Genomic DNA, 24,786 nt, shown 5'->3' with positions numbered 1-24,786 from the left:
TACGCCAGCTAGCACATTAATTTAGAACAGTGAAGAGACCATTTGACTGGAACTGCTTAGTAGGTGTCCATGTATCAGGGATTAATGGACACCCTGCATTAATGGACCCCCCCCCAGACCATGGTATAACTATTATTAATACTGTTAGTGTCATGATTATTATATGATTATGTCTAATAATCATCACAATAATAAATAATTGTATGAAAATAATAACACCTGTTGGATTTTATACTAGTAAGCTTAATTGTTTTCATAACAATATTATTAAACGTAACATGCATGATGTCAACCATCATCTTCATTCCCAGTAGGATTCGAATGGACTACCCCTACTGCTTTGTGGATGGACTTTCCCTCTATAGTTGGTGTGTTGTGATGAGTCAAACTAAACAGAAACTTACACTTCTTTACACCCGGTTTCAGCCTCCACACTCCACTGTTCTCCACACTGGGGGTAAACAAAGTGAGAGCAGCATGTTGTCTTTAAATATGGAATCATCACATTCATAATCTGCTGTCTCATAGCTTTCTCCATTTAAACCATTTAATACAGCAGGTGGTTGAATCCTTGTCTGAGACATTTTCACTGGGTGGGGAGCTGTCCTCTCCATACCTGAGAGCATCCAGTCTCCAGCGTGGATCCTCCAGTCCAGCAGAGAGCAGCGCAGCTCCAGAGTCTCCTGGGTGATTGTAGCTCAGGTCCAGCTCTCTCAGATGGGAGGGGTTGGAGCTCAGAGCTGAGGCCAGAGAACCACAGCCTTCCTGTGTGACCAGGCAGCCAGACAACCTACGCACACGCACACGCACACACACTTTGTTCAATCTGAATTCTAATATAGAGTATTACATATTTGGCAATCTGTCAATCTTTTGAAACTCTTCTGTTATGGAACCTTGCATTGTAACTGTTTGCACATTGAGTACAACTGACCTGAGAGTTTCCAGTGTACAGTGTGGACTCCTCAGTCCAGCAGAGAGCAGCTTCACTCCTGAATCCCACAGATCATTGGTACTCAGGTCCAGCTCTTTCAGGCTAGTGGAGCTGAGAACTGAGGCCACAGCTTCACAGCATCTCTCTGACAGATTACAGCCTCTGAGCCTACACGCAAAATAAACATGAACATGTTAGGAATTTTGTGGGGCTTGTCCCCAATATTTTGGTAGCCAAACTATTCTTCGTTAGTTTTGTATTTCGACATTAGAACATTATTCAAATACTTCAGTACCATTTTGACACACGTCTTGTGTTAGAATTGGCAAGACCGACAGAAATAGGAGATCATAAGGTGAAATGTAAAATATGCCAAGCGAAATCGAGCTACCAGAGTACTACAAGTACAATGCGGCAACATATGCTCCTGAAACACAACGGTGAGTTCGGCAAAGCAGACCCGCAGCAACCAAGTGTGACGGCTATTTTCACCGCCGCAAGACGCAGCTTTAATCCCGGCCGTGTAGAGAAGATCACAACGCTGAGTATTTCCATAGTCCATTTGCTGCCGTTTTATTTGCAGCTTTAAATTATTTGCAATGGTTAGGCTACTTGTTTCGTTTTTGTTTTTTTTAAAAACGTTACAGGCCTTGGTTCGACGTGATTTAAATTGTGAGACGTATATTTATTTTTGTAAGGAAAATGTGTTTTGAACGTTTGCAAAAATAAATACTCTGATAACTCTGACTGTTTTGATGGAGAATAAGCATTACATGTTTGGTTGGTAACATTGCCGTTATTCATTAGGCCTATTCCTGCTATTCCTGATTAAACGAGTACTCGATTGATCCTCGAGGAATTCCTTCGATCACTCGAGTTTGGAATTTACTACTGGTGCCCATCCCTAGTGGATATGTATTAAAGGAGACATATTATGGTGTTTTCCCAACAAGTAAACATAATATATGAGTTCCAGAAAATAGAGGGGTTCCGCTATCCCCCTCTGTTTCAGTCCCTTCAGAATGCGCAGTTTCTGACGTCTGTAGCTTTAATGCAAATTAGCTGCTGCCCATTGACCAATGACCACAGCATGGAGGAGAAGTGATTGCCGTTTGCAGACTCCTGGAGTTCTATATCTATACAATTAAATATTAATAATATTATATATATGTATTCATATAATATTATATCTAATATCACGGCCAAAAGCTATGTGCGCCTCGGATGATATTATGCATCATAAAGACTGCGTCTGACGTCTCTGGTACTTCCACAACAAGTAAAGACTCGTAGTGGGGGATATCTCAGCCATGGTTGAGAAGAATTGGGGAAAAGAAACTTTGGCCTTGACTCTCTGAAGTCCATGAACCGCGCCCGGACTGCCACTGAGCTCCTGCCGCCGGAGCTGCCCTTCCACTGGTCCACAAAATCGTAGCTTGCTCTGATTGGAGGGAGGTGGGGAATAGGGAGGTAATATTCAAATGTACCCCCTTCCTACGTAGGAGGGGGCACCGCTTCTTCTGGGATTTTATACATGGTGGTGCTTTCACTGGTCAGTTGATATTATGTTTTAAAGGCTGTGTTGCAGTGTTAATTTTACAACAAATTTGTGCAATTTGCTTGTTGGTAATAAATATTTAAACTGTTATCCATTGTATTTAATGTTGTTAGGTATCACGAAACGGAATGTAATGCGAAAAAGTAGGTACTATTTCTAATTTCCCCCAGAATGCATTGCATGACGTCACGTTGGGGAGACACGGACCAAAGCCGCATTGAGACCCTTGAGAGTAGTGATTAGTAAGAGAGTGTTCAGCAGATTATACAGATACAAAGATAAATACATAGTTATTATATATAGTTAGTATATGCTACACGTAAACCTTGAGCTTTACCTTAAGCTTTAGAATATATAGGCCTAGCATATCGGATTATCAAAAATTGTTAAGTGTGTGCGTGTGTGTGTCGTCATGTAAGCTAAATACTGATTGTCTTGGCTTCCATCCATGCAATATTGTAATGTTATAGGTCTACTGCAAAATGTAAATCGGTATTGCGCAACAATCGGGAGATGTAGAGCCCCGAATATTGACGGGTATTTCGCACGATGGGTAAAATAAAGCTTAGAAATAAACACATGGCAAAGATGTTGTTACTGGAGCTAGTAGGCTACCATCAAAACGTGGGATAACTAATCGGAAATCTGTTTATAACGTCGGGGCTTAGATTTAATCAGGGATTATCTGGGGGGGATTTCACAGGTGGGACTGGCAAATTAGCCCATAGCTAGCATTATGGCTTCTATTTCTAGATCTTCTCACTAAGTTTACCGGTACTTATCTGAACGACATAATCACTGTCACTAGATATAAAGAAAACGTTGACTTTCACTCTGTGCTAATCACTGACACTAAACATAAATAAAAGTGTCGTTATTGTATGCACTGCTGTTCATTGACTAGCTCCAGCGCTCAATGCTGCGTTGCTAAATGATTGCCACTCTCCACTCATCTCCTCTGACCATGCATTTAATTGGCTTTGACCGCCATCAGTTCTCGGCAATTCCTCATTCGCCCTCTCACGTCTGACAGGTTCGAAATTACACTGCTGTGGGCCATCATACATGTTATTTGTGGTTCTTGCCACTTCTTAGACACGATAGTTCTAGTACTAGGCTGAGGCTACCTTCCACCACGTCTACCCAACGTGACGTCATCGCCGAATGGCGTTAGAAAACACTGTTACTGCCAAAAACTGGACTTTAACACTATTTTGCAGACATTTTATAAATGATATACATATTTTGAGTACTTTATGTAGCCATCAATCAAAACTTACGGTTAACCTGCAACTAGGCCTTTAAGGTCTTCTGGGGTTCTATACATGGTGGTACTTTCACTGGTCAGCTGCAGCCAGAGAAGAGAAGTTGTGGCGAGCGGGGGCCTAATAGTTTTAATAATATTCAGCAGCTATTTCAATGTTTGAATGAGGGAGAACTATATCAAAAGGTCCAACTACAAATAAAAACAGGTAGGCCCATGAATGCCCATATTTCCTTGGTTATATCGATTTTCATCATCAATTGAAGAGACGTTGAGCGAAAGTTAAGAGTTAGATCTTTAAATGTGAATGCTTGTAATGTGTCAACAAGTAATAGTAGATGTCAAAAGGATATTAACATGTTCAACAACATGAATTGAAATTCCCCGAAAAAGACAAAAAAGAGTTCTTCCCCAAAAAAGTTTTAAGAAGACGCATGTTTAACTACATGATTAAGAGTTGCCCTAAAAAGACAAAATAAATCTTTGCAAAAAAGTTTTAGGAAGAGCCATGTTTAACAACATGCATTAAGATTGCCCTAAAAAGATTTAAAAAAAAGTTCTTCCCAAAAAAAGTTTTAGGAAGAGGCTGTTATTGAACTTTACTGAACTCTAAAGTTAGCCTTACCCTTCTGACTACATGATAATTAGTAGAATAAGAATGTAATGCAACGTATATCACGTTCAGAAACAAAAGTTAAAATATAATGTACACATTCTACTGTCATGGCAACATTTTCTTTTGTATTCATTTAGAGCTGTGAACTTTTATGGATTTAAATCTGGTAGCCTCTTAACTACCCCCGTATGGTATAAGGGGGACTGTAGGGGGGGCACTTTTATGACGTTTGTATTTATAATTAAACATTGCAAGCATATTGATGAACAAGAATGTCCACCTGAACAACAAGGTGTAACTTTCCATTGATACCAGAGTCATGAATGTGTTAGCGCATTGAATTGTTAATTGTAGCGCACCTGAGAGTTTCCAGTCCACAGAGCGGATTCCGAAGTCCATCAGAGAGCAGCATCACTCCTGAATCCCGCAGATCATTGGTACTCAGGTCCAGCTCTCTCAGACTAGAGTTGATGAGGAGAACTGAGGCCAGAGCTTCACAGCATCTCTCTGACAGCTTACAGCCATTCAGCCTACACACAAAAAAACAGAACGGAAATGAGTTAATCCTATGAATATTATGCATTTAGTTTATTTATTAAGAACTGTTAACTTTTATGGATTTATATCTACCACCAACCCTTACATGGTGGACGGTGTGTGTGTGTGTGTGTGTGTGTGTGTGTGTGTGTGTGTGTGTGTGTGTGTGTGTGTGTGTGTGTGTGTGTGTGTGTGTGTGTTGGGAGGGGGGCACTATTATTAAATTGTGTGTTGATATTTATATTTATAATAGAAGGTTTGCAAGCAAATGGATGCATTTGCATATATATTCCCCTTAACAAGGTGTTACATTTCAAATAATACCACAGGCATGAATGTGGTCATCACAGGTACAGAGTTATACAATAATATATTTAGATGTAATCTAGGACATTCTCAAACAAGGGGGCGGTAGTTAAAGGTTGTATCATCGATTCTGTTTGCCCTGATTTCCATTGCGAGATTCCAAACAAACAGAGCCAGCTAGCCCCTCCCTCCCGTGTTTTGAAAATGATCATGGACGCGCATTTTTGGGACGGGCAGCTAGCGGATCGTGAGGAAAAAGCTGATGAATGTGATACTCAGATTCGCTGACACAACCTTTACGTTTAAATTGTCTTCTGATATGGAACCTTGTGTCACTGTTTGCACATTGAATGTCCCATGACATGCCACCAGGTGTGAGTGTGATTAGCCTTACAAGCCGTTTTGAAAATCTGCCCCTTATGACATCACAAGTGGGCGTGTCCACCTAGATGGATAGATCAGTCTACCAGCCTACCCAGTGGACTGTAGCAAACATCTAGGTGGACACGCCCACTTAAGATTTTCAAGTCGGCTTGTAGCGCTAATCACACTCACACCTGGTGGCATGTCATGGGATCTTTGAGTAAAACTGACCTTAGAGCTTCCAGTTTACAGTGTGGACTCCACAGTCCATCAGATAGCAGCTTCACTCCTGAATCCTGCAGATCATTGGAACTCAGGTCCAGCTCTCTCAGACTAGAGTTGATGGAGAGAACTGAGGCCAGAGCTTCAAAGCTTCTCTCTGACAGCTTACAGCCATTCAGCCTTAACACAAAATAAACAGAACATGTAAGTTGAATTGTAACATGGATGAATGTTTTAGATGTAAAATGTAATGTAAAATATTATTTTAAACTAGAAAATGCATTTCCTGCATAAAATGCAGTGAGTGCTGTAGTGGAAAGTTTAAGAATGAAAGGAATGTTAAATGGCAAGTGCACCACTTGCACACCATTTAAAGATTTTAAAATGGTTGGAAACAAATAAAGTGACAGCTGAATGAAAAGCGCAAAGTATTGCTAAAAATGCAGAAATCTAAAATTAATTGAACTGAAGAATCTGAAAGGTCAAATGTATTGCCCTGCACTGCTGGTGGGTGGGTGTGTGTGTGTGTGTGTGTGTGTGTGTGTGTGTGTGTGTGTGTGTGTGTGTGTGTGTGTGTGTGTGTGTGTGTGTGTGTGTGTGTGTGTGTGTGCGCGCGCGCGCGTGTGTGTGTGTCTTTAAGAGAATAGCGAGCCAGTGCGTGATTAAAAGTAGCCCAATAGAGCGGGAAAGAACGCCCAATCTGGCAACACTGCCTTAACATCCTCCAAGAGTAGCCCAATCCGGCGGGAAAAACCGCCGCCCAATCTGGCAACACTGCTGAACGTCCTCACGCTCCAGCCTCAACGCAAATCAATGAGACCAACTGAAAACAAAGCCAGTATGAAACTTAAATGGTAATTATGAAGAAAGTATAAATGATATTGAAATCCGTTTGGATATCATTGAAGACACAAGTGTCTAGATTTGTTAAATGGTTTGAACGAAGGTAAACGGTTGAAAAAGGATTGAGTTACGATTTCTTAAGAAGTAGGAGTGTCATAGTCTGGCTATTGCCAGACCCAGCTCAATCGTAGGTTGCATGTTGGTCTCATGGACATATTAAAGAAAGGACAGCGGATTAAAAAATGGCGCCCATTCATTCCTATGAAAACCGCTCAATGTCGCAGGGCAACAGCAAGGAGGGATTTGCTTCCGCATCGTGGGAGCCAGCCACGCCCTAGTGCACGACGTGCCGAATGCAGAAATATTCTCGTTGTCTAGCAAGCGAGAGATCTGTCTACACATCCCTCGGCGACTTTAAGTGATAAAAAGTCAACACAGTGCCTAAAAACCATCAACGTCATTCATGTTAGGTAAAGGGAAAAACTCTCGGATGCCAGGTCGAAACAACATTTGTTTCACTTTGACTCCTTTCAGCTGCCCACCCCACCTTCTCCAGCAAAAAAAATAAAAATACAACGGCTTTATTAGTACATGGCCTAAAGATTATTATGAGCCTTTGATTAATATCCAGACATTTTTTGTGGAGACACATTCCTGTTCCCCACTTGTATTGGAGTGAACGGGGATATCTACTTCTGGGCCCCTTGAATCGAGGGACCCGTCCACAGCCCGCTTAAACAGCTGCAATACCAGGCTTGGCTGCTGAGCACTGGTGGATTGCGGAAGTATGCACTTCTCCTGGGGGGCTGGTTGGTCTGGGGCAGGGGTGTTTCTAGGTTTCTGAAATATCCGGGGCTTAGCCCAGAGGGAAAGGGAAAATGTGCGCGTAGTGCGCGTCAAATCTTTTTGTATGCTTTATTGCACATGCACATTTTTTCATAATGCTTTACCTAAATACACAAAATATGCAGTTTATTATTGCTTTAAATATCTACCTGACTGCTGTGCTGGTTATCCCCAAACATCTAAAGTTCCATTTAAGTTATTTCAGAGTAAAATGAATACAATTAATCACGCGATTAATCACATTAATGTCATAGTTAACTCAGGATTTTTTCTATACTAAATATCCCTTGATTTCTTTGTCCCATTAATTTTTCTCATTTTAATGCTCTTATCAACATGGAGAAGTGCATCGGCCTGCCTTGTGCAAATGTTTTTTTATTGATAACAACATTGGCATATACTGATCAAAACAGTACGATACAAGAAAAAAGCCTATAGTGCAATTAAACGATGAACATACAAACATACTGCCTTGAACATAGCAGTCAGGCTACTGCTTCTTTGTTTTGAGCCAAAGGAGAAATAAAAGAAAAAAATATTGGTTTGCGTTAACGCCGATAATACCGCGTTTAACTGACAGCACTAATATATATATATATATATACACAAAAAAAATTAAACGCAAATTATTATCTTTTTTTAAATATGATTCGGGGGTAATTAAATAATATTAGCCCCGGATAAAACAGCCTAGCGATGCCACTGGTCTTGGGAAGCTGCCGTAATTTTCTTCAGCACAAGAGGCGTGATCAACGGGCCTAGTTCAACTGATTCTGTACGTGATTGGCTGCTTGCCGTCATTGTGTAAAACCAGCCAATAGCGCGCCAAGGGGAAAAGCAAGATTGGTGATTGGCTCCCGCAATAACGTATCGGAAGCAGAAAGAAACGTATTGCTCTTCTCCAGACCCTTGTGCAGGGTGAACTCAAATTGCCGGCAGAATGGGCGTGGCAACCCAGTCTAGGAGTGTCAGAATGGGCAGACGTCTTCAATGAAACCAGCTGAAAACGCTAACTTAAAACTGTGATTCTGAAGAAAGTTTAAATGATATCGAAATTCCATTTAGATATTATTTTACAAGTGTGTAGATTTGTTAAATGGTTGAACGAAGAACAACGGTTGAAAATCGATTTAGTTATGCCTTAAACAGTTGAAGTACCAGAGGAAATGGGACTCCCAAGTAAAAAATTAGTGGAAAAAGCTGAATAGTTAAAAAAGTTTAAAAACGTTGAATAAATAGCCTTCATGTTGTTAAAGAGCTGAACGTTTTGATAGTTGAATGATTTCTGTAGCTGAAAGTATGGCGGAGGAGTTGAAGACCAAAAAACTTGCAGAATTCTCTACTTTCAGAGAATGGGCGCACGGCTCTGCTGTGTGTGCAATACATATTAGTAAACCTATAGAGAAGTTTTGTATACTATTATTACTTCTATATTATAGCATTGTCTACATTATGTTGTGTGTATTGTTAGAATTTTTTTGGTGAACTTACAGAGATTTTTTGGAGGCTTTACACACTGGTAGTAGCCTCAGAAGACCCTCCTCTGAAGCTGAGTATTTCTTCAGGTCAAACACGCCCAGGTCCTCTTCTGATGACAGTAAGATGAAGACCAGAGCTGACCACTGAGCAGGAGAGAGAGATTCTGTGGAGAGACTTCCTGATGTCAGGGACTGTTGGATCTCCTTCACTAGAGAACGGTCGTTCAGCTCATTCAGACAGTGGAACAGATTGATGCTTCTCTCTGGAGAGAGATTTCCACCTATCTTCTGCTTGATGTAATCGACTGTTCTCTGATTGGTCAGTGGGCCAATTCCTGTCGTTCCCAACAGACCTCGTAAGAGTATCTGATTGGTTTCCAGAGAGAGACCCAGGAGGAAGCGGAGGAACAGGTCCAGGTGTCCGTTCTCACTCTGTAAGGCCTTGTCCACAACTTTCTGGTAGAGGAGGAGAAGGTCATCTTCCCTGGAGGTTTGACTTTCTTCCGAGAGTGGATTGACACCAATGTCAAGGAAGGACAGAACGTAATAAAGGGCAGCCAGAAACTCCTGGATGCTCAGATGGACAAAGCAGAACACCTTGTCGTGGTACAGACCACACTCCTCTTTGAAGATCTGGGTGAACACCCCTGAGTAAACTGAGGCTGCTATGATATCGATGTCACACTCTGCCAGGTCTGCCTCGTAGAAGATCAGGTTGCCTTTTTCCAGCTGGTTAAAAGCCAGTTTTCCTAGAGAAACAATGGTCTCCTTGCTTTCAGAACTCCAGTATCGATTTTGTTCAGCCCTCCCATGATACTTCCTGTCCCCCTGTATGGACTGAACCCTCAGGAAGTGACTGTACATCTGAGTCACGGTCTTGGGCATATCTTCTCGTCCCTCAGATGTTTTGAATAAGTCCTCCAGAACTGTAGCAATGATCCAACAGAAGACTGGGATGTGACACATGATGTGGAGGCTTCGTGATGCCTTGACATGGGAGATGATTTTTCTGGCCAGGATCTGATCTTTAAATCTCTTCCAGAAGTACTCCTCCTTCTGTGGGTCGGTAAACCCTCTTACTTCTGTCACCTTGTCAACAAACTCTGCAGGGATCTGACTGGCTGCTGCAGGCCGTGTGGTTATCCAGATGTGAGCGGAGGGAAGCAGGTGGCCCCTGATCAGGTTGGTCAGCAGCACGTCCACTGAGGTCGGCTTTGTAACATCAGTCCAGATGTGGTTGTTCTGGAAGTCCAGAGGAAGTCGACACTCATCCAGACCATCTAAGATGAAGACGACTTGGTACTGGTCATATCTGCAGATTCTTGCTTCTTTGGTTTCAATAAAGAAGTGATGAAGAAGTTCCACCAAGCTAAACTCTTTCCCTTGCAGTAAATTCAGCTCTCTGAAAGTGAAGGTAAATGTGAAGTGCATGTCGTGGTTGGCTTTTCTTTCAGCCCAGTCCAGAGTGAACTTGTGAGTCAAGACAGTTTTACCAATGCCAGCCACCCCAGTGGTCATTATTGTTCTGATTGGTTGATTTGGCCAATATAAGGGTTTAAAGATGTCTGCCAATTTTATTGGTGTTTCCTCCTTTGCTGCTTTCCAGGAAGATGTTTCAATCAGTATGACCTCATGTTCCTTGTTGACCTCTCCACTGCCTCTCTGTGTGATGAAGAGCTCTGTGTAGAAGTCATTCAGACCTGTTGACTGTCCTTCTTTAGCGATTCCTTCAAACATAGACCTGAACTTCTTCTTTATACGAGACTTGATTTTACGTTGGCACTCGACAACAACAGTTCCTAAATCAGAAAAAACAGAGGACATATTCTAAATTATACTTCACAGGCAATATGATTTATAGTGATTTATTATAAAAAAAAAAATATTCATTAGATGTTCGTTGTATCCTTGGACAAAATGATTTCAAGAGTTAATTCTTTTCTGGAAATACAGAAAAACAATCACTTCAGTGTACCATTTCTATATGGCTGCTATCTTGAAGGTCTACTGAAAGACCAGGGTTCTCCTGCAGTGTACCCAAGTAGTTTAGCCTGCTTTTGTGTGATTGTGCAGAATATATTCATTGAGTGTGTTATTGGCGGGTTAGGGGTTTTTCGTTCCACGGAAATTCGATAGTGAAGGTAAATGTTCAGACCGCGAGTCATTCAGATAGCCTACCCAACCTACCTGGATTGAACCATATAACATGATAACCCTACCATAACCAGATATATCACTATTTGACCTGATACCCCCCACAATAAACCTACATATCTGGATCAAACCATTTGACCTGATGCTACCACAATAAACCTACATATCTGGATCAAACCATTTGACCTGATGCTACCACAATAAACCTACATATCTGGATCAAACCATTTGACCTGATGCTTCCACAATAAACCTACATGTCTGGATCAAACTATTTGACCTGATAACTCCACAATAAAATGACATATCTGGATCAAACCATTTTATCTGCAAGAGGAAACGTATCTCCACATGAAAAGAAATCGTAGAAATCTCACATTATGAAATTAACAAACATCTCTGCCCTAACCCAGTGCTGACGTCCACACTTCACTTCATTCACTTTCCCGTAACAATTCTTCCTGGTTAACGTGCTGAAATCTCACTGGGTGGAAAAAATGCCCTTACGTTATTTTTGCTGTTTAAAATGGCTTTAAATAGTCCAAAGAAGGGCTGCACAATAAATCCATATTAACATCAATCCCGATAAAATGTGCCGCGACTCGGTCCACTCTGCAGCCAATCACGGCTGGGATTAAACTCTTTTTTAATAAGGCTAATCAAGCTGTTGAGAACTCTAGCTATACTTCATACACAAGAACGCACAATTTGTTGTTACCGAGGTCTCTCAACTGCTCTTCAAATAAGTCTTGCTTCTCTTTTCAGAGTAAGACTCTTCTGCCCTTCAAATGACGAGTCTCTTACCTGCCCACAGTGTTTCAGCCAGCTCCTCCTGGTTCATCTCCATCAGGCAGAGCTTTGCAATGCCTACTACTCCCTCTATGGCACGCCTCCTCTGCTCCTCTTTCTTCAAATCCAACTCCACCTCCTCCTCTATCTCACTCTCTGTGCATTGTGGGTAATCTGGGAAGAGAATCCTCCAGAGCTTCTTCAGCTCCTTGTCTAGAAAAGCGTGTGCGTTCTCCTCAGCCCTCTAGAACAGAAAAAAACATTGATAAGAACTTTACCCGGAACTAACTGGGGACATAGGAAGCATCTGTCCTGGATTAACTTGCCACTGTTCTAAAGAGGGAAGCCAAATGTGGAAGTCAAATGTCTTGCTGGACATTTACACACCTTAATCAGCTCTGTTTGATGCTGCTGTAGAGACTGAGCACTGGTAACCTTTGACCTCTCCTTGTATTGTCTGTTGAGAAAACACAGACACACAGGATCTAATGTATTTTTCCTGACTCCTAAAAATCAGTTTCAGTATCAGTACAGTCGAATAAGAACTAACTGGTCCGTTTTCATCTTCTGTTTGGACCTCTCCTCTCTGGAGGGGCGTCCATCTTTAAACCTAACAGGATGATCCATAGAGCGGTCATTCTTCATAGAGACACTGCTGGGTCCAGGGGAGTCTGCTCTCTCTTGCATCTTCCTAGAAAAAGAAAAACACCATCGGGAAGTAAGGATTTGTGGATATTGGTCGAGGTTTAAATTTATCTGATAAATGCTCACCTTATTTTAGAGGGTTGTTGACCTCGATCTTTAAACGTAGCAGGGTGATCCATAGAGTGGTCACTCTTCATGGAGACACAGCTGGGTCCAGGGGAGTCTGCTATCTGCTGTTGGACTCTTCTAGAAGAACAGGAACCAGGATTATGAATGTTTGATCGATGCTGCATTTTTTTATCATCTCTGATCACTCCTTACTAGGGCTGTAATGATACACCAACTCACAATTGTGTTTGTATCACAATTTTTGGCCCATGGTTCGATACATCCCACAAAGTTTTTTAATTTAAAAAGCATTTTTTTTCAACAACGCTTATATAAGAATTAACTTATTGCACCATTTAATAACAAATAATTTGTAACACTGAACAGATTTGAACAGAAAGAATACTATTAAAGTATGGAAAAATGCATGAATAAATAACCAAAGATTGCAGTTGGAGGATTCTTGCAGGTCGGCAAAGGCCCTCAACTAGTTTTGTGATCTAGGCTTACGCATTTGGAAAAATTAATGTCAAATAAATAACAGTAATTTTAATAATTTGGTAGCACTAACCCGCGTTCACGCTAGAAAAAACGGTGCCGTTCAAAGTGACCTGCATAGGTTTAGTTTTCCGTCAAATATCCTATTATCGCTATGTAGCTTAAATAATGACGTAATCAGGCCGTATAGAAGGCAAGATGTTTGATAGCCTAACTTTCAAATAGATGGGAAAAAACATGAACGTCTGATTCGCAATAACGAGGGTTAGTGTTACGAGCAGCGTAAGTGTGTGCCCGAGAATAGCATTGTGCGTGTGTGTGTGAGTGACGTCAGAGTGTGAGTGGACAAGCGAGGAGAGCGAGCGGTAGTGTGTGTGTGTGTGTGTGTGTGTCTAGTGAAGAAACTAACGAGTCCGGTAGAATAAAGTACCCATCCTGTCAATAATCGGTGGCCGCTTCATTCCGACCTGTAAGCTGACCAACTGCCGGTCAAAGCACACAAGACACTAGAGACAGGGATCACACAGGCTATTTCTGCGCGCTTGGACCACTTTGGATAAATGTCGTTCATATTGCATATGAGGACTTCGCAGGCTGTGGAGAAATGCAATCCTCCGTAGCCACGGAGAGCTGTCATCACAGAGACGGCATCTCGTCGCAGATTTACAGCATCGATAGGCGAAGAGGTGTGAGCAGACTATTACTTAGACCGGTTATTAGCAAATTTCAATCGGACAACTTGACCGGAGAGTTAGAAAGGGCGTGTCGCGCTTCTGCCTTCTCGCACCGCGAGACAGGTTCGTGGCTTTGAGTGTCGCGATTTCTGTTTCGATCCGCGTATCGTTACAGCCCTAATCCTTACCTTTTCTCAATAGACTGATTTCCATCTTTAAACGTAGCAGGGTGATCCATAGAGCGGTCACTCTTCATGGAGACACAGGTTGGTCCAGGGGAGTCTGCTCTCTGCTGTTGGACTCTTCTAGAAGAACAGGAACCAGGAATATGAATGTTTGATAGATGCTGCCTTTTTTATCATCTCTGATCACTCCTTACTAGGGCTGTAATGATACACCAACTCACAATTGGGTGTGTATCACAATTTTTGGCCCACGGTTCGATACATCCTACGATTTTTTTAAATTTAAAAAGCATTTTATTTAAACCACACTTGTATAGCAATTAACTTAATGTACAATTTAATAACAAATAATTTGGAACACTGAACAGATTTGAACAGAAAGAATACTATTAAAGTAAAGTATAGCAAAATGCATGAATAAATAACCAAAGATTGCAGTTGGAGGATGCTTGCAGGTCGGCAAAAGCCCTCAACTAGTTTTGTGATCTAGGCTTACGCATTTGGAGAAATTAATGTCAAACAAATAACAGTCATTTTAATAATTTGGTAGCACTTTGGTAGCATTTTGGTAGCACTTTGGTAGCATTTTTCTAGCTTTCACGCTAGAAAAAACGGTGCCGTTCAAAGTGACCTGCATAGGTTTGGTTTTCCGTCAGATATCCCATTATCGCTATGTAGCTTGAATAATGACGTAATCAGGCCGTATAGAATGCAACATGTTTAATGGCCTAACTTTCAAATAGATGGGAAAAAACATGAACGTCTGATTCGCAATAACGAGGCATAGTGTTACGAGTAGCGTAAGTGTGTGCGCGAGAATAGCATTGTGCGTGTGTGTGTGTGTGAGGGATGTCAGCGAGTGAGTGGACAAGCGAGGAGAGCGAGCGGTAGTGTGTGTGTGTGTGTGTGTCTAGTGAAGAAACGAACGAGTCCGGTAGAATAAAGTACCCAGCCTGTCAATAATCGGTGGCCGCTTCATTCCGACCAATAAGCAGACCAACTGCCGGTCAAAGCACACAAGACACTAGAGACAGGGATCACACAGGCTATTTTTGCGCGCTTGGACCATTTTGGATAAATGTCGTTCATATCGCATATGAGGACTTCGCAGGCTCTAGAGAAATGCAATCCTCCGTAGCCACGGAGAGCTGTCATCACAGAGACGGCATCTCGTCGCAGACATACGGCATCGATAGGGGGAGCGGTGTGAGCAGACTATTATTTTGACCGATTATTAGCAAATTTCAATCTGACAATTTGACCAGAGTTAGAAAGGGCGTGTCGCGCTTCTGCCTTCTCGCACCGTGAGACAGGTTCGTGGCTTTGAGTGTCGCGATTTCTGTTTCGATCCGCGTATCGTTACAGCCCCAATCCTTACCTTTTCTCAATCGACTGATTTCCATCTTTAAACGTAGCAGGGTGATCCATGGAGCGGTCACTCTTCATGGAGACACAGCTGGGTCCAGGGGAGTCTGCTCTCTGCTGTTGGACTCTTCTAGAAGAAAAGGAACCAGGATTATGAATGTTTGATAGATGCTGCATTTTTTATCATCTCTGATCAATCCTTACTAGGGCTGTAATGATACACCAACTGACGATTGAGTTTGTGTCACAATTTTTGGCCCACGGTTCGGTAACATCCTACGATTTTTTTACATTAAAAAATAATTTTATTTAAACAACACTTAGGCCTATATAACAATTACCTTAATGTACCGTCCATTCATTAACAAATAATTTGGAACCCTGAACAGAAAGAATACTATTAATGTATAGCAAAATGAATAAATAAATAACCAAAAATTGCAGTTTGAGGATGCTTGCAGGTCGGCAAAACCCTCAACCAGTTTTGTGATCTAGGCTTACGCATTTGGAAACATTAATGTCAAATAAATAACAGTAATTCTAATAGTTTGGTAGCACTTACGTGCGTTGTCGCTAGAAACAACGGTGCCGGTCAAAGTGACCTGCATAGGTTTTGTTTTCCGTCAAATATCCTATTATCACTATGTAGCTTAAATAATGACGTAATCATTCCGAATAGACTGCAACTTGTTTAACGGCCTAACTTTCAAATAGATGGGAAAAAACATGAACGTCTGATTCGCAATAACGAGGCATAGTGTTACGAGTAGTGCATGTGTGTGCGCGAGAATGGCAGTGTGCGTTTGTGTGTGCGTGAGTGACGTCAGAGAGTGAGTGGACGAGCACGGAGAGCGAGTGGTAGTGTGTGTGTGTGTGTGTGTCTAGTGAAGAAACTAACGAGTCCGGTAGAATAAAGTACCCATCCTGTCAATAATCGGTGGCCGCTTCATTCCGACCTATAAGCAGACAAACTGCCGTTCAAAGCACACAAAACACTAGAGACAGGGATCACACAGGCTATTTTTGCGCGCTTGAACCATTTTGGATAAATGTCGTTCATATCGCATATGAGGACTTCGCAGGCTGTGGAGAAATGCAATCCTCCGTAGCCACGGAGAGCTGTCATCACAGAGCGGGCATCTCGTCGCAGACTTACGGCATCGATAAGAGGGGGCGGTGTCAGCAGACTATTATTCAGACCGATTATTAGTAAATTTCAATCTGACAATTTGACCAGAGTTAGAAAGGGCGTGTCGCGCTTCTGCCTTCTCGCACCGCGAGACAGGTTCGTGGCTTTGAGTGTCGCGATTTCTGTTTCGATCCGCGTATCGTCACAGCCCTAATCCTTACCTTTTCTCAATCGACTGATTTCCATCTTTAAACGTAGCAGGGTGATCCATGGAGTGGTCACTCTTCATGGAGACACAGCTGGGTCCAGTGGAGTCTGCTCTCTGCTGTTGGACTCTTCTAGAAGAACAGGAACCAGGATTATGAATGTTTGATAGATGCTGCATTCTTTTTATCATCTCTGATCAATCCTAACTAGGGCTGTAATGATACACCAACTCACGATTGGGTTCGTATCACAATTTTTGGCCCACGGTTCGATACATCCCACGATTTTTTTCAATTTAAAAAGCATTTTATTTAAACCACACTTGTATAACAATTAACTTAATGTACAATTTAATAAAAAATCATTTGGAACACTGAACAGATTTGAACAGAAACAATACTATTAAAGTATAGCAAAATGCATGAATAAATAACCAAAGATTGCTGTTGGAGGATGCTTACAGGTAGGCAAAAACCCTCAACTAGTTTTGTGATCTAGGCTTACGCATTTGGAAAAATTAATGTCAAATAATTAATAGTGATTTGAATAGTTTGGTAGCACTAACCCGCGTTCACGCTAGAAACAACGGTACCGGTCAAAGTGACCTGCATAGGTTTCGTTTTCCGTCAAATATCCTATTATCGCTATGTAGCTTAAATAATGACGTAATCAGGCCGTATAGAATGCAACATGTTTAATAGCCTAATTTTCAAATTGATGGGAAAAAACATGAATGTCTGATTCGCAATAACGAGGCATAGTGTTAAGAGTAGCGTATGTGTGTGCGCGAGAATAGCAGTGTGCGTGTGTGTGTGTGTGAGTGACGTCAGCGAGTGAGTGGACAAGCGAGGAGAGCGAGCGGTAGTGTGTGTGTGTGTGTGTGTGTGTGTCTAGTGAAGAAACTAACTAGTCCGGTAGAATAAAGTACCCATCCTGTCAATAATCGGTGGCCGCTTCATTCCGACCTATAAGCAGACCAACTGCCGGTCAAAGCACACAAGACACTAGAGACAGGGATCACACAGGCTATTTTTGCGCGCTTGGACCATTTTCGATAAATGTCGTTCATATCGCATGTTCTGAAGGTTTGCATATGTTCATATTGTCGTCCCTTTAATTGCATATAAGGGCAATTATAGTTCATACTTGCAGGGATTAAATGTGCATTTTATTTGTTGTGTAAAATCATACTGTACTAATTGATTTTACGTTAATGGGGTATTGTATTACTCATTTCTTTGCTTGCCCTTTTATTATGTCAGTTCGGGCATGTTGTGTATTTGTTTGTAATGAGACCTATCTGCGCGGAGTGATTTAGTCCACTGGTGATACGGTCACTCGCGCAGTCAATTAATCAGTCTCGCGTAGTCGGCCACTAGCGAAGGGTTTTTTGCATTGTAACCAGCAGTTGGAAACCGCACGGTGCGGACGTAAAGTCGAGAACAGTCGCGAATTAGAATACTCGTGGTGTTTCGTGCTGTCGGCAGCACGGTGTATCGGCAGACAGAGGTGCGTTTGCCGTCCGTTCGCCCGCTAGCGTTTCTCGCGGAGAAGAGCTAGCGGAGAGCTAAGCGAAGAGCTAAGCTATCCAGGAGCACATGCTCGCGGCCTAGTCGCCAGAGGGACCCAGGAAGAGGCTGGTCTCCCTCGATCCAGACGAGGTTCGTGAGGCGGGTTCAAGCCCCCTACCAGGCAGAACCTCCGATCTTCACCCCAACTACAAGGGAGGTGTCCCCCCTCTCCAACGTCCCCCTTTGTATCCGGCAGTTTCGACTCACCCCCTCTCCCCTCCCCCACTCCAAGTGCACCAACGACCCAGCGGCGCCGCACTACGAGCACGAGGACATTCGTTAGGCCCACCGAGGGACCTCAGGTCGGACTGTCTGTGTGTGTGTGTGTGCTGTGCGATTGGGTTAAAGGGACTCTTACCTTTGTTGCATTTTTACACTTTTTTTGGATAAGGTTAAATTGGTATTAATAAGGTAATAACACTCTAATATGCAAGACAGACCCACCAGGAGTAAAAACAAACAATTATTTTACTCTCATAATATTTAGTGAAAACTTCAACCAATAAAATTCTTCGGACCGAATGACCTTATTGGCCGACAGACCTGTCTGTTTGCTGCATGGATATATAAGGTTTTCCGTCTGCTTCTTGTGGCGCATTCGGGCCCGCGTCATCAAGGCGCGTCCTCAACTAGAGGGTTTGTTTTGATTCCACGGCAGACAGTAGCGAGTAGCAACCGTAGCGACTGACGATGGCAGACCAAAGTGGTCCACGGCGTACTGAAACTGCACCATTCAGTCCGATTAGGGGACTCATCTCGGACTCAGACTCACAGAGTTACCCTCCTCTGGAGCCTCAGGAAGACCTCCAGACTGTTGGCCACCAACTGCACCATTCAGTCCGACAAGGGGACCCGATTCGGCCTCAGAAGCCAAGTGGTCCCGCTCCCCTGGATGATTCTCAGGACCTCCAGACCGTTGGCAACCAACCGCACCACTCAGTCCGATTAGGGGACCCGTTTCGGACTCAGACGCGAAGTTGTCCCGCTACTCTGGAGCTCCGGGAAGACCTCCAGACCGTTGGCACCCAACCGCACCACTCAGTCCGATTACGGGACCCATTTCGGACTCAGACGCGACGTTGTCCCGCTACTCTGGAGCTACAGGAAGACCTCCAGACCGTTGGCACCCAACCGCACCACTCAGTCCGATTACGGGACCCATTTCGGACTCAGACGCGACGTTGTCCCGCTACTCTGGAGCTACAGGAAGACCTCCAGAACGTTGGCACCCAACCGCACCACTCAGTCCGATTACGGGACCCATTTCGGACTCAGACGCGACGTTGTCCCGCTACTCTGGAGCTACAGGAAGACCTCCAGAACGTTGGCACCCAACCGCACCACTCAGTCCGATTACGGGACCCATTTCGGACTCAGACGCGACGTTGTCCCGCTACTCTGTTTGTAATGCTCATACACCTTTCTTATACTCAGTGGGACCACTGTCCTTCAACATGGGGCCTCAAAACGGTATCGCACGAAGCCCATAAAATGACAGTGAGCCACCTGCTAAATTTCTTGTTTACTAGACCCCTGGTAGATATTATGAACCCTGGGAGTCTAAACATAACCCATGGGAGTCTAAACATAACCCATGGGAGTCTAGAAATTTTGTACTGTAGCGACCCTGGGACAGTTAAATAGTTTGTGTGTTATGTGTTACATTATATTTCGTTGTCCGCTATGCCAGTTGTTCTATGTGTATGTATTGTAATGTTCTTCTTGTCAATCAGCGTGGGGGCGAATCATTAGGTCAGCTGGGGGAGGGCCTTGGAAGAACAGGAGGGTGGGGGCCTGCACGCGAGTGAGACCGTGTTGGGAGTTGCCGGGGTAACCGGGGTTTGTTTTGTGTCGGTTTTCTGCCGTTGGTTACAATGTTACGGGTTTCAGTGACCTGGTTTTGGTTCATTAAAACTACCTTCAACTACTAATGACTCGACATCATTATGTCACCGGCGAGGTCGTTACAGTACTCTAAAAAATAACGCTTAGTTTTGTACGCTTAGGGGGTGGGGCATTGGAGGAAGGCGGGATGATTTGAATGTGCTGTAATTCTCAAATGCAACAAAGGTCAGAGTCCCTTTAAAGGGAGGGTACAGCATTGGGAGGTAGTGTGAGTGTGTATTGAAGTATTTATATGGCAATGTGTTTAATGTGTATCTCTAGGGCTGTTTATTGTCTGTATTAAATTGTTAAACATAGCTTTGGTCTCCTCTCACTCTTAACTAAATACGTACACAGGTTTATTATATTATTTGGTTATAGATTCCTTGAGTCAGATTACATCCCTTTGGTAATTATACAGTCCTTTATAGGCTCCGGTACTTTCTTCAGTACATCGCATATCAGGACTTCGCAGGCTGTGGAGAAATGCAATCCTCCGTAGCCACGGAGAGCTGTCATCACAGAGCGGGCATCTCGTCGCAGACTTACAGCATCGATAAGAGGGGGCGGTGTCAGCAGACTATTATTTAGACCGATTATTAGCAAATTTCAATCTGACAATTTGACCGGAGAGTTAGAAAGGGCGTGTCGCGCTTCTGCCTTCTCACACCGCGAGACAGGTTCCTGGCTTTGAGTGTCGCGATTTCTGTTTCGATCCGCGTATCGTTACAGCCCTAATCCTTACCTTTTCTCAATCGACTGATTTCCATCTTTAAATGTAGCAGGGTGATCCATGGAGTGGTCACTCTTCATGGAGACACAGCTGGGTCCAGGGGAGTCTGCTCTCTGCTGCTGGACTCTTCTAGAAGAACAGGAACCAGGATTATGAATGTTTGATAGATGCTGCATTTTTTTATCATCTCTGATCAATCCTTACTAGGGCTGTAATGATACACCAACTCACGATTGGTTTGTATCACAATTTTTGGCCCACGGTTCGGTAACATCCCACAATTTTTTTAAATTTAAAAAGCATTTTATTTGAACAACACGTATATAACAATGAACTTAATGTACCATTTAATAACAAATAATTTGGAACCCTGAACAGATTTGAACAGAATGAATACTATTAAAGTACAGCAAAATGAATGAATAAATAACCAAAGATTGCAGTTGGAGGTTGCTTGCAGGTAGGCAAAAACCCTCAACTAGTTTTGTGATCTAGGCTTACGCATTTGGAAACATTAATGTCAAATAAATAACAGTAATTCTAATAGTTTGTTAGCACTAACCTGCGTTGTCGCTAGAAACAACGGTGCCAGTCAAAGTGACCTGCATAGGTTTAGTTTTCCGTCAAATATCCTATTATCGCTATGTAGCTTAAATAATGACGTAATCAGGCCGTATAGAATGCAACATGTTTAATAGCCTAACTTTCAAATAGATGGGAAAAAACATGAGCGTCTGATTCGCAATAACGAGGCATAGTGTTACGAGTAGCGTATGTGTGTGCGCGAGAATGGCAGAGCGCGTTTGTGTGTGTGTGAGTGACGTCAGCGAGTGAATGGACGAGCGAGGAAAGCGAGCGGTACCGTGTGTGTGTGTGTGTGTCTAGTGAAGAAACAAACGAGTCCGGTAGAATAAAGTACCCATCCTGTCAATAATCGGTGGCCGCTTCATTCCGACCTATAATGGCCCGTTCAGACTACACGATTTCAGCCCGATTTTGCCCCGATTCTTTTGTCGCATACAAATTTGCGAATCGTACACCATTTTGACGGGTCGGCGACGAGACGAGGTCTTGTAATGTGACATGCTTGCGATCTGCGATGATTTCGTCTGCGACGTTCGAAAACCCCACGACGAAAAGATTGGCATGTCAGAATTTTTTGGGGAATGGCATGACGTATCCATTGTTGACATGAGGGAACCACGCCCCCAGTTGCGTGAGGGAAGCCCGCGAACAGCTGGAGCTCACGCGCAGTGTTTACCAACTGACTTCACTGCACTACGCTGAGTAGGAGTAACTACTGCAAAAATTAATGCGATCAATAACAAGAAGAATGCTAATAAAGAAAATGATAGAAAATGGAGCAATATAATGGAGACAACTTTGGTGGAAATGTGGCAGCAACGGCCCTGCATTTTCAACCCAAGAACGAGTCCACAATCTTTTCTTCTTTTTGTTCCTTTCCGTCTCTGTGCAGAGGACCGCCAGCATAATGCCTAGTGCTAGGTACTCGGGATCCATTGTTGACGCTTTGTTGCTAGGCTACGTTGTTGCTGCGTCTACTTTGTATAGTTCATGTCACGCGCAACGCAACTACTGTGAGGAATTGCCGCATTGAGCAGATATAAAAACTACTGAAACCTTCATGACAAAAATGTAAAAAGCATTTATGTTAGTTCTAAATCTTAGATTTTCAAAATATCTTGCAAACGTGAATGATACAAAGTAGAGAGCATCGCATACCTCGAATCTTGTAGTGTGGCCAGTCTTACGACGAGACAAGGCCCGATTTCCTGGCTCTGAGATCGTATAGTGTGACATGTTAAATCGTGGAGAAATGTCTGAGAATCGTGTAGTCTGAACCGGCCATTAGCAGACCAACTGCCGGTCAAAGCACACAAGACACTAGAGACAGGGATCACACAGGCTATTTTTGCGCGCTTGGACCATTTTGGATAAATGTCGTTCATATCGCATATGAGGACTTTGCAGGCTCTAGAGAAATGCAATCCTCCGTAGCCACGGAGAGCTGTCATCACAGAGACGGCATCTCGTCGCAGACATACGGCATCGATAGGGGGAGCGGTGTGAGCAGACTATTATTTTGACCGATTATTAGCAAATTTCAATCTGACAATTTGACCAGAGTTAGAAAGGGCGTGTCGCGCTTCTGCCTTCTCGCACCGTGAGACAGGTTCGTGGCTTTGAGTGTCGCGATTTCTGTTTCGATCCACGTATCGTTAGAGCCCTAATCCTTACCTTTTCTCAATAGACTGATTTCCATCTTTAAACGTAGCAGGATGATCCATGGAGTGGTCACTCTTCATGGAGACACAGCTGGGTCCAGGGGAGTCTGCTCTCTGCTGTTGGACTCTTCTAGAAGAACAGGAACCAGGATTATGAATGTTTGATAGATGCTGCATTCTTTTTATCATCTCTGATCACTCCTTACTAGGGCTGTAATGATACACCAACTCACAATTGGGTTTGTATCACAATTTTTGGCCCACGGTTCGATAACATCCCACGATTTTTTTAAATTTAAAAAGCATTTTATTTAAACCACACTTGTATAACAATTAACTTAATGTACAATTTAATAACAAATAATTTGGAACACTGAACAGATTTGAACAGAAAAAATACTATTAAAGTAAAGTATAGCAAAATGCATGAATAAATAAACAAAGATTGCAGTTGGAGGATGCTTGCAGGTCGGCAAAAGCCCTCAACTAGTTTTGTGATCTAGGCTTACGCATTTGGAAAAATTTGTGTCAAATAAATAACAGTAAATTTAATAATTTGGTAGCACTAACCCGCGTTCACGCTAGAAAAAACGGTGCCATTCAAAGTGAGCTGCATAGGTTTCGTTTTCCGTCAGATATCCTATTATCGCTATGTAGCTTGAATAATGACGTAATCAGGCCGTATTGAAGGGAACATGTTCAATGGCCTAACTTTCAAATAGATGGGAAAAAACATGAACGTCTGATTCGTAATAACGAGGCATAGTGTTACGAGTAGCGTATGTGTGTGCGCGAGAATAGCAGTGTGCGTGTGTGTGTGAGTGACGTCAGCGATTGAGTGGACAAGCGAGGAGAGCGAGCGGTAGTGTGTGTGTGTGTGTGTGTGTCTAGTGAAGAAACTAACGAGTCCGGTAGAATAAAGTACCCATCCTGTCAATAATCGGTGGCCGCTTCATTCCGACCTATAAGCAGACCAACTGCCGGTCAAAGCACACAAGACACTAGAGACAGGGATCACACAGGCTATTTTTGCGCGCTTGGACCATTTTGGATAAATGTCGTTCATGTCGCATATGAGGACTTCGCAGGCTCTAGAGAAATGCAATCCTCCGTAGCCACGGAGAGCGGTCATCACAGAGACGGCATCTCGTCGCAGACATACGGCATCGATAGGGGGAGCGGTGTGAGCAGACTATTATTTTGACCGATTATTAGCAAATTTCAATCTGACAATTTGACCGGAGAGTTAGAAAGGGCGTGTCGCGCTTCTGCCTTCTCGCACCGTGAGACAGGTTCGTGGCTTTGAGTGTCGCGATTTCTGTTTCGATCCACGTATCGTTAGAGCCCTAATCCTTACCTTTTCTCAATAGACTGATTTCCATCTTTAAACGTAGCAGGGTGATCCATGGAGCGGTCACTCTTCATGGAGACACAGCTGGGTCCAGGGGAGTCTGCTCTCTGCTGCTGGACTCTTCTAGAAGAACAGGAACCAGGATTATGAATGTTTGATAGATGCTGCATTTTTTTATCATCTCTGATCAATCCTTACTAGGGCTGTAATGATACACCAACTCACGATTGGTTTGTATCACAATTTTTGGCCCACGGTTCGGTAACATCCCACAATTTTT

The 24,786-nt window shown here is 43.0% G+C and overlaps 1 protein-coding gene across 1 annotated transcript in view; it reads right to left on the bottom strand.

Moving 5' to 3' along the window:
• LOC130381355 (uncharacterized) overlaps positions 1-24,786 on the bottom strand; it is a 202,832-nt gene that overhangs the window by 161,267 nt on the left and 16,779 nt on the right. Inside the window, 6 exon segments of the mRNA XM_056588899.1 lie at positions 14,024-14,140; positions 15,399-15,515; positions 16,736-16,852; positions 20,922-21,038; positions 23,169-23,285; positions 24,513-24,629. Coding sequence (XP_056444874.1) covers positions 14,024-14,140; positions 15,399-15,515; positions 16,736-16,852; positions 20,922-21,038; positions 23,169-23,285; positions 24,513-24,629 — 702 coding nt within the window.

This window comes from Gadus chalcogrammus, chromosome 4 (assembly GCF_026213295.1).
Source record: "Gadus chalcogrammus isolate NIFS_2021 chromosome 4, NIFS_Gcha_1.0, whole genome shotgun sequence".
NCBI lineage: Eukaryota > Metazoa > Chordata > Actinopteri > Gadiformes > Gadidae > Gadus > Gadus chalcogrammus.
The sequence above is the reverse complement of the archived record's forward strand: the minus strand, read 5'-3'. Positions and strand labels throughout refer to the sequence as shown.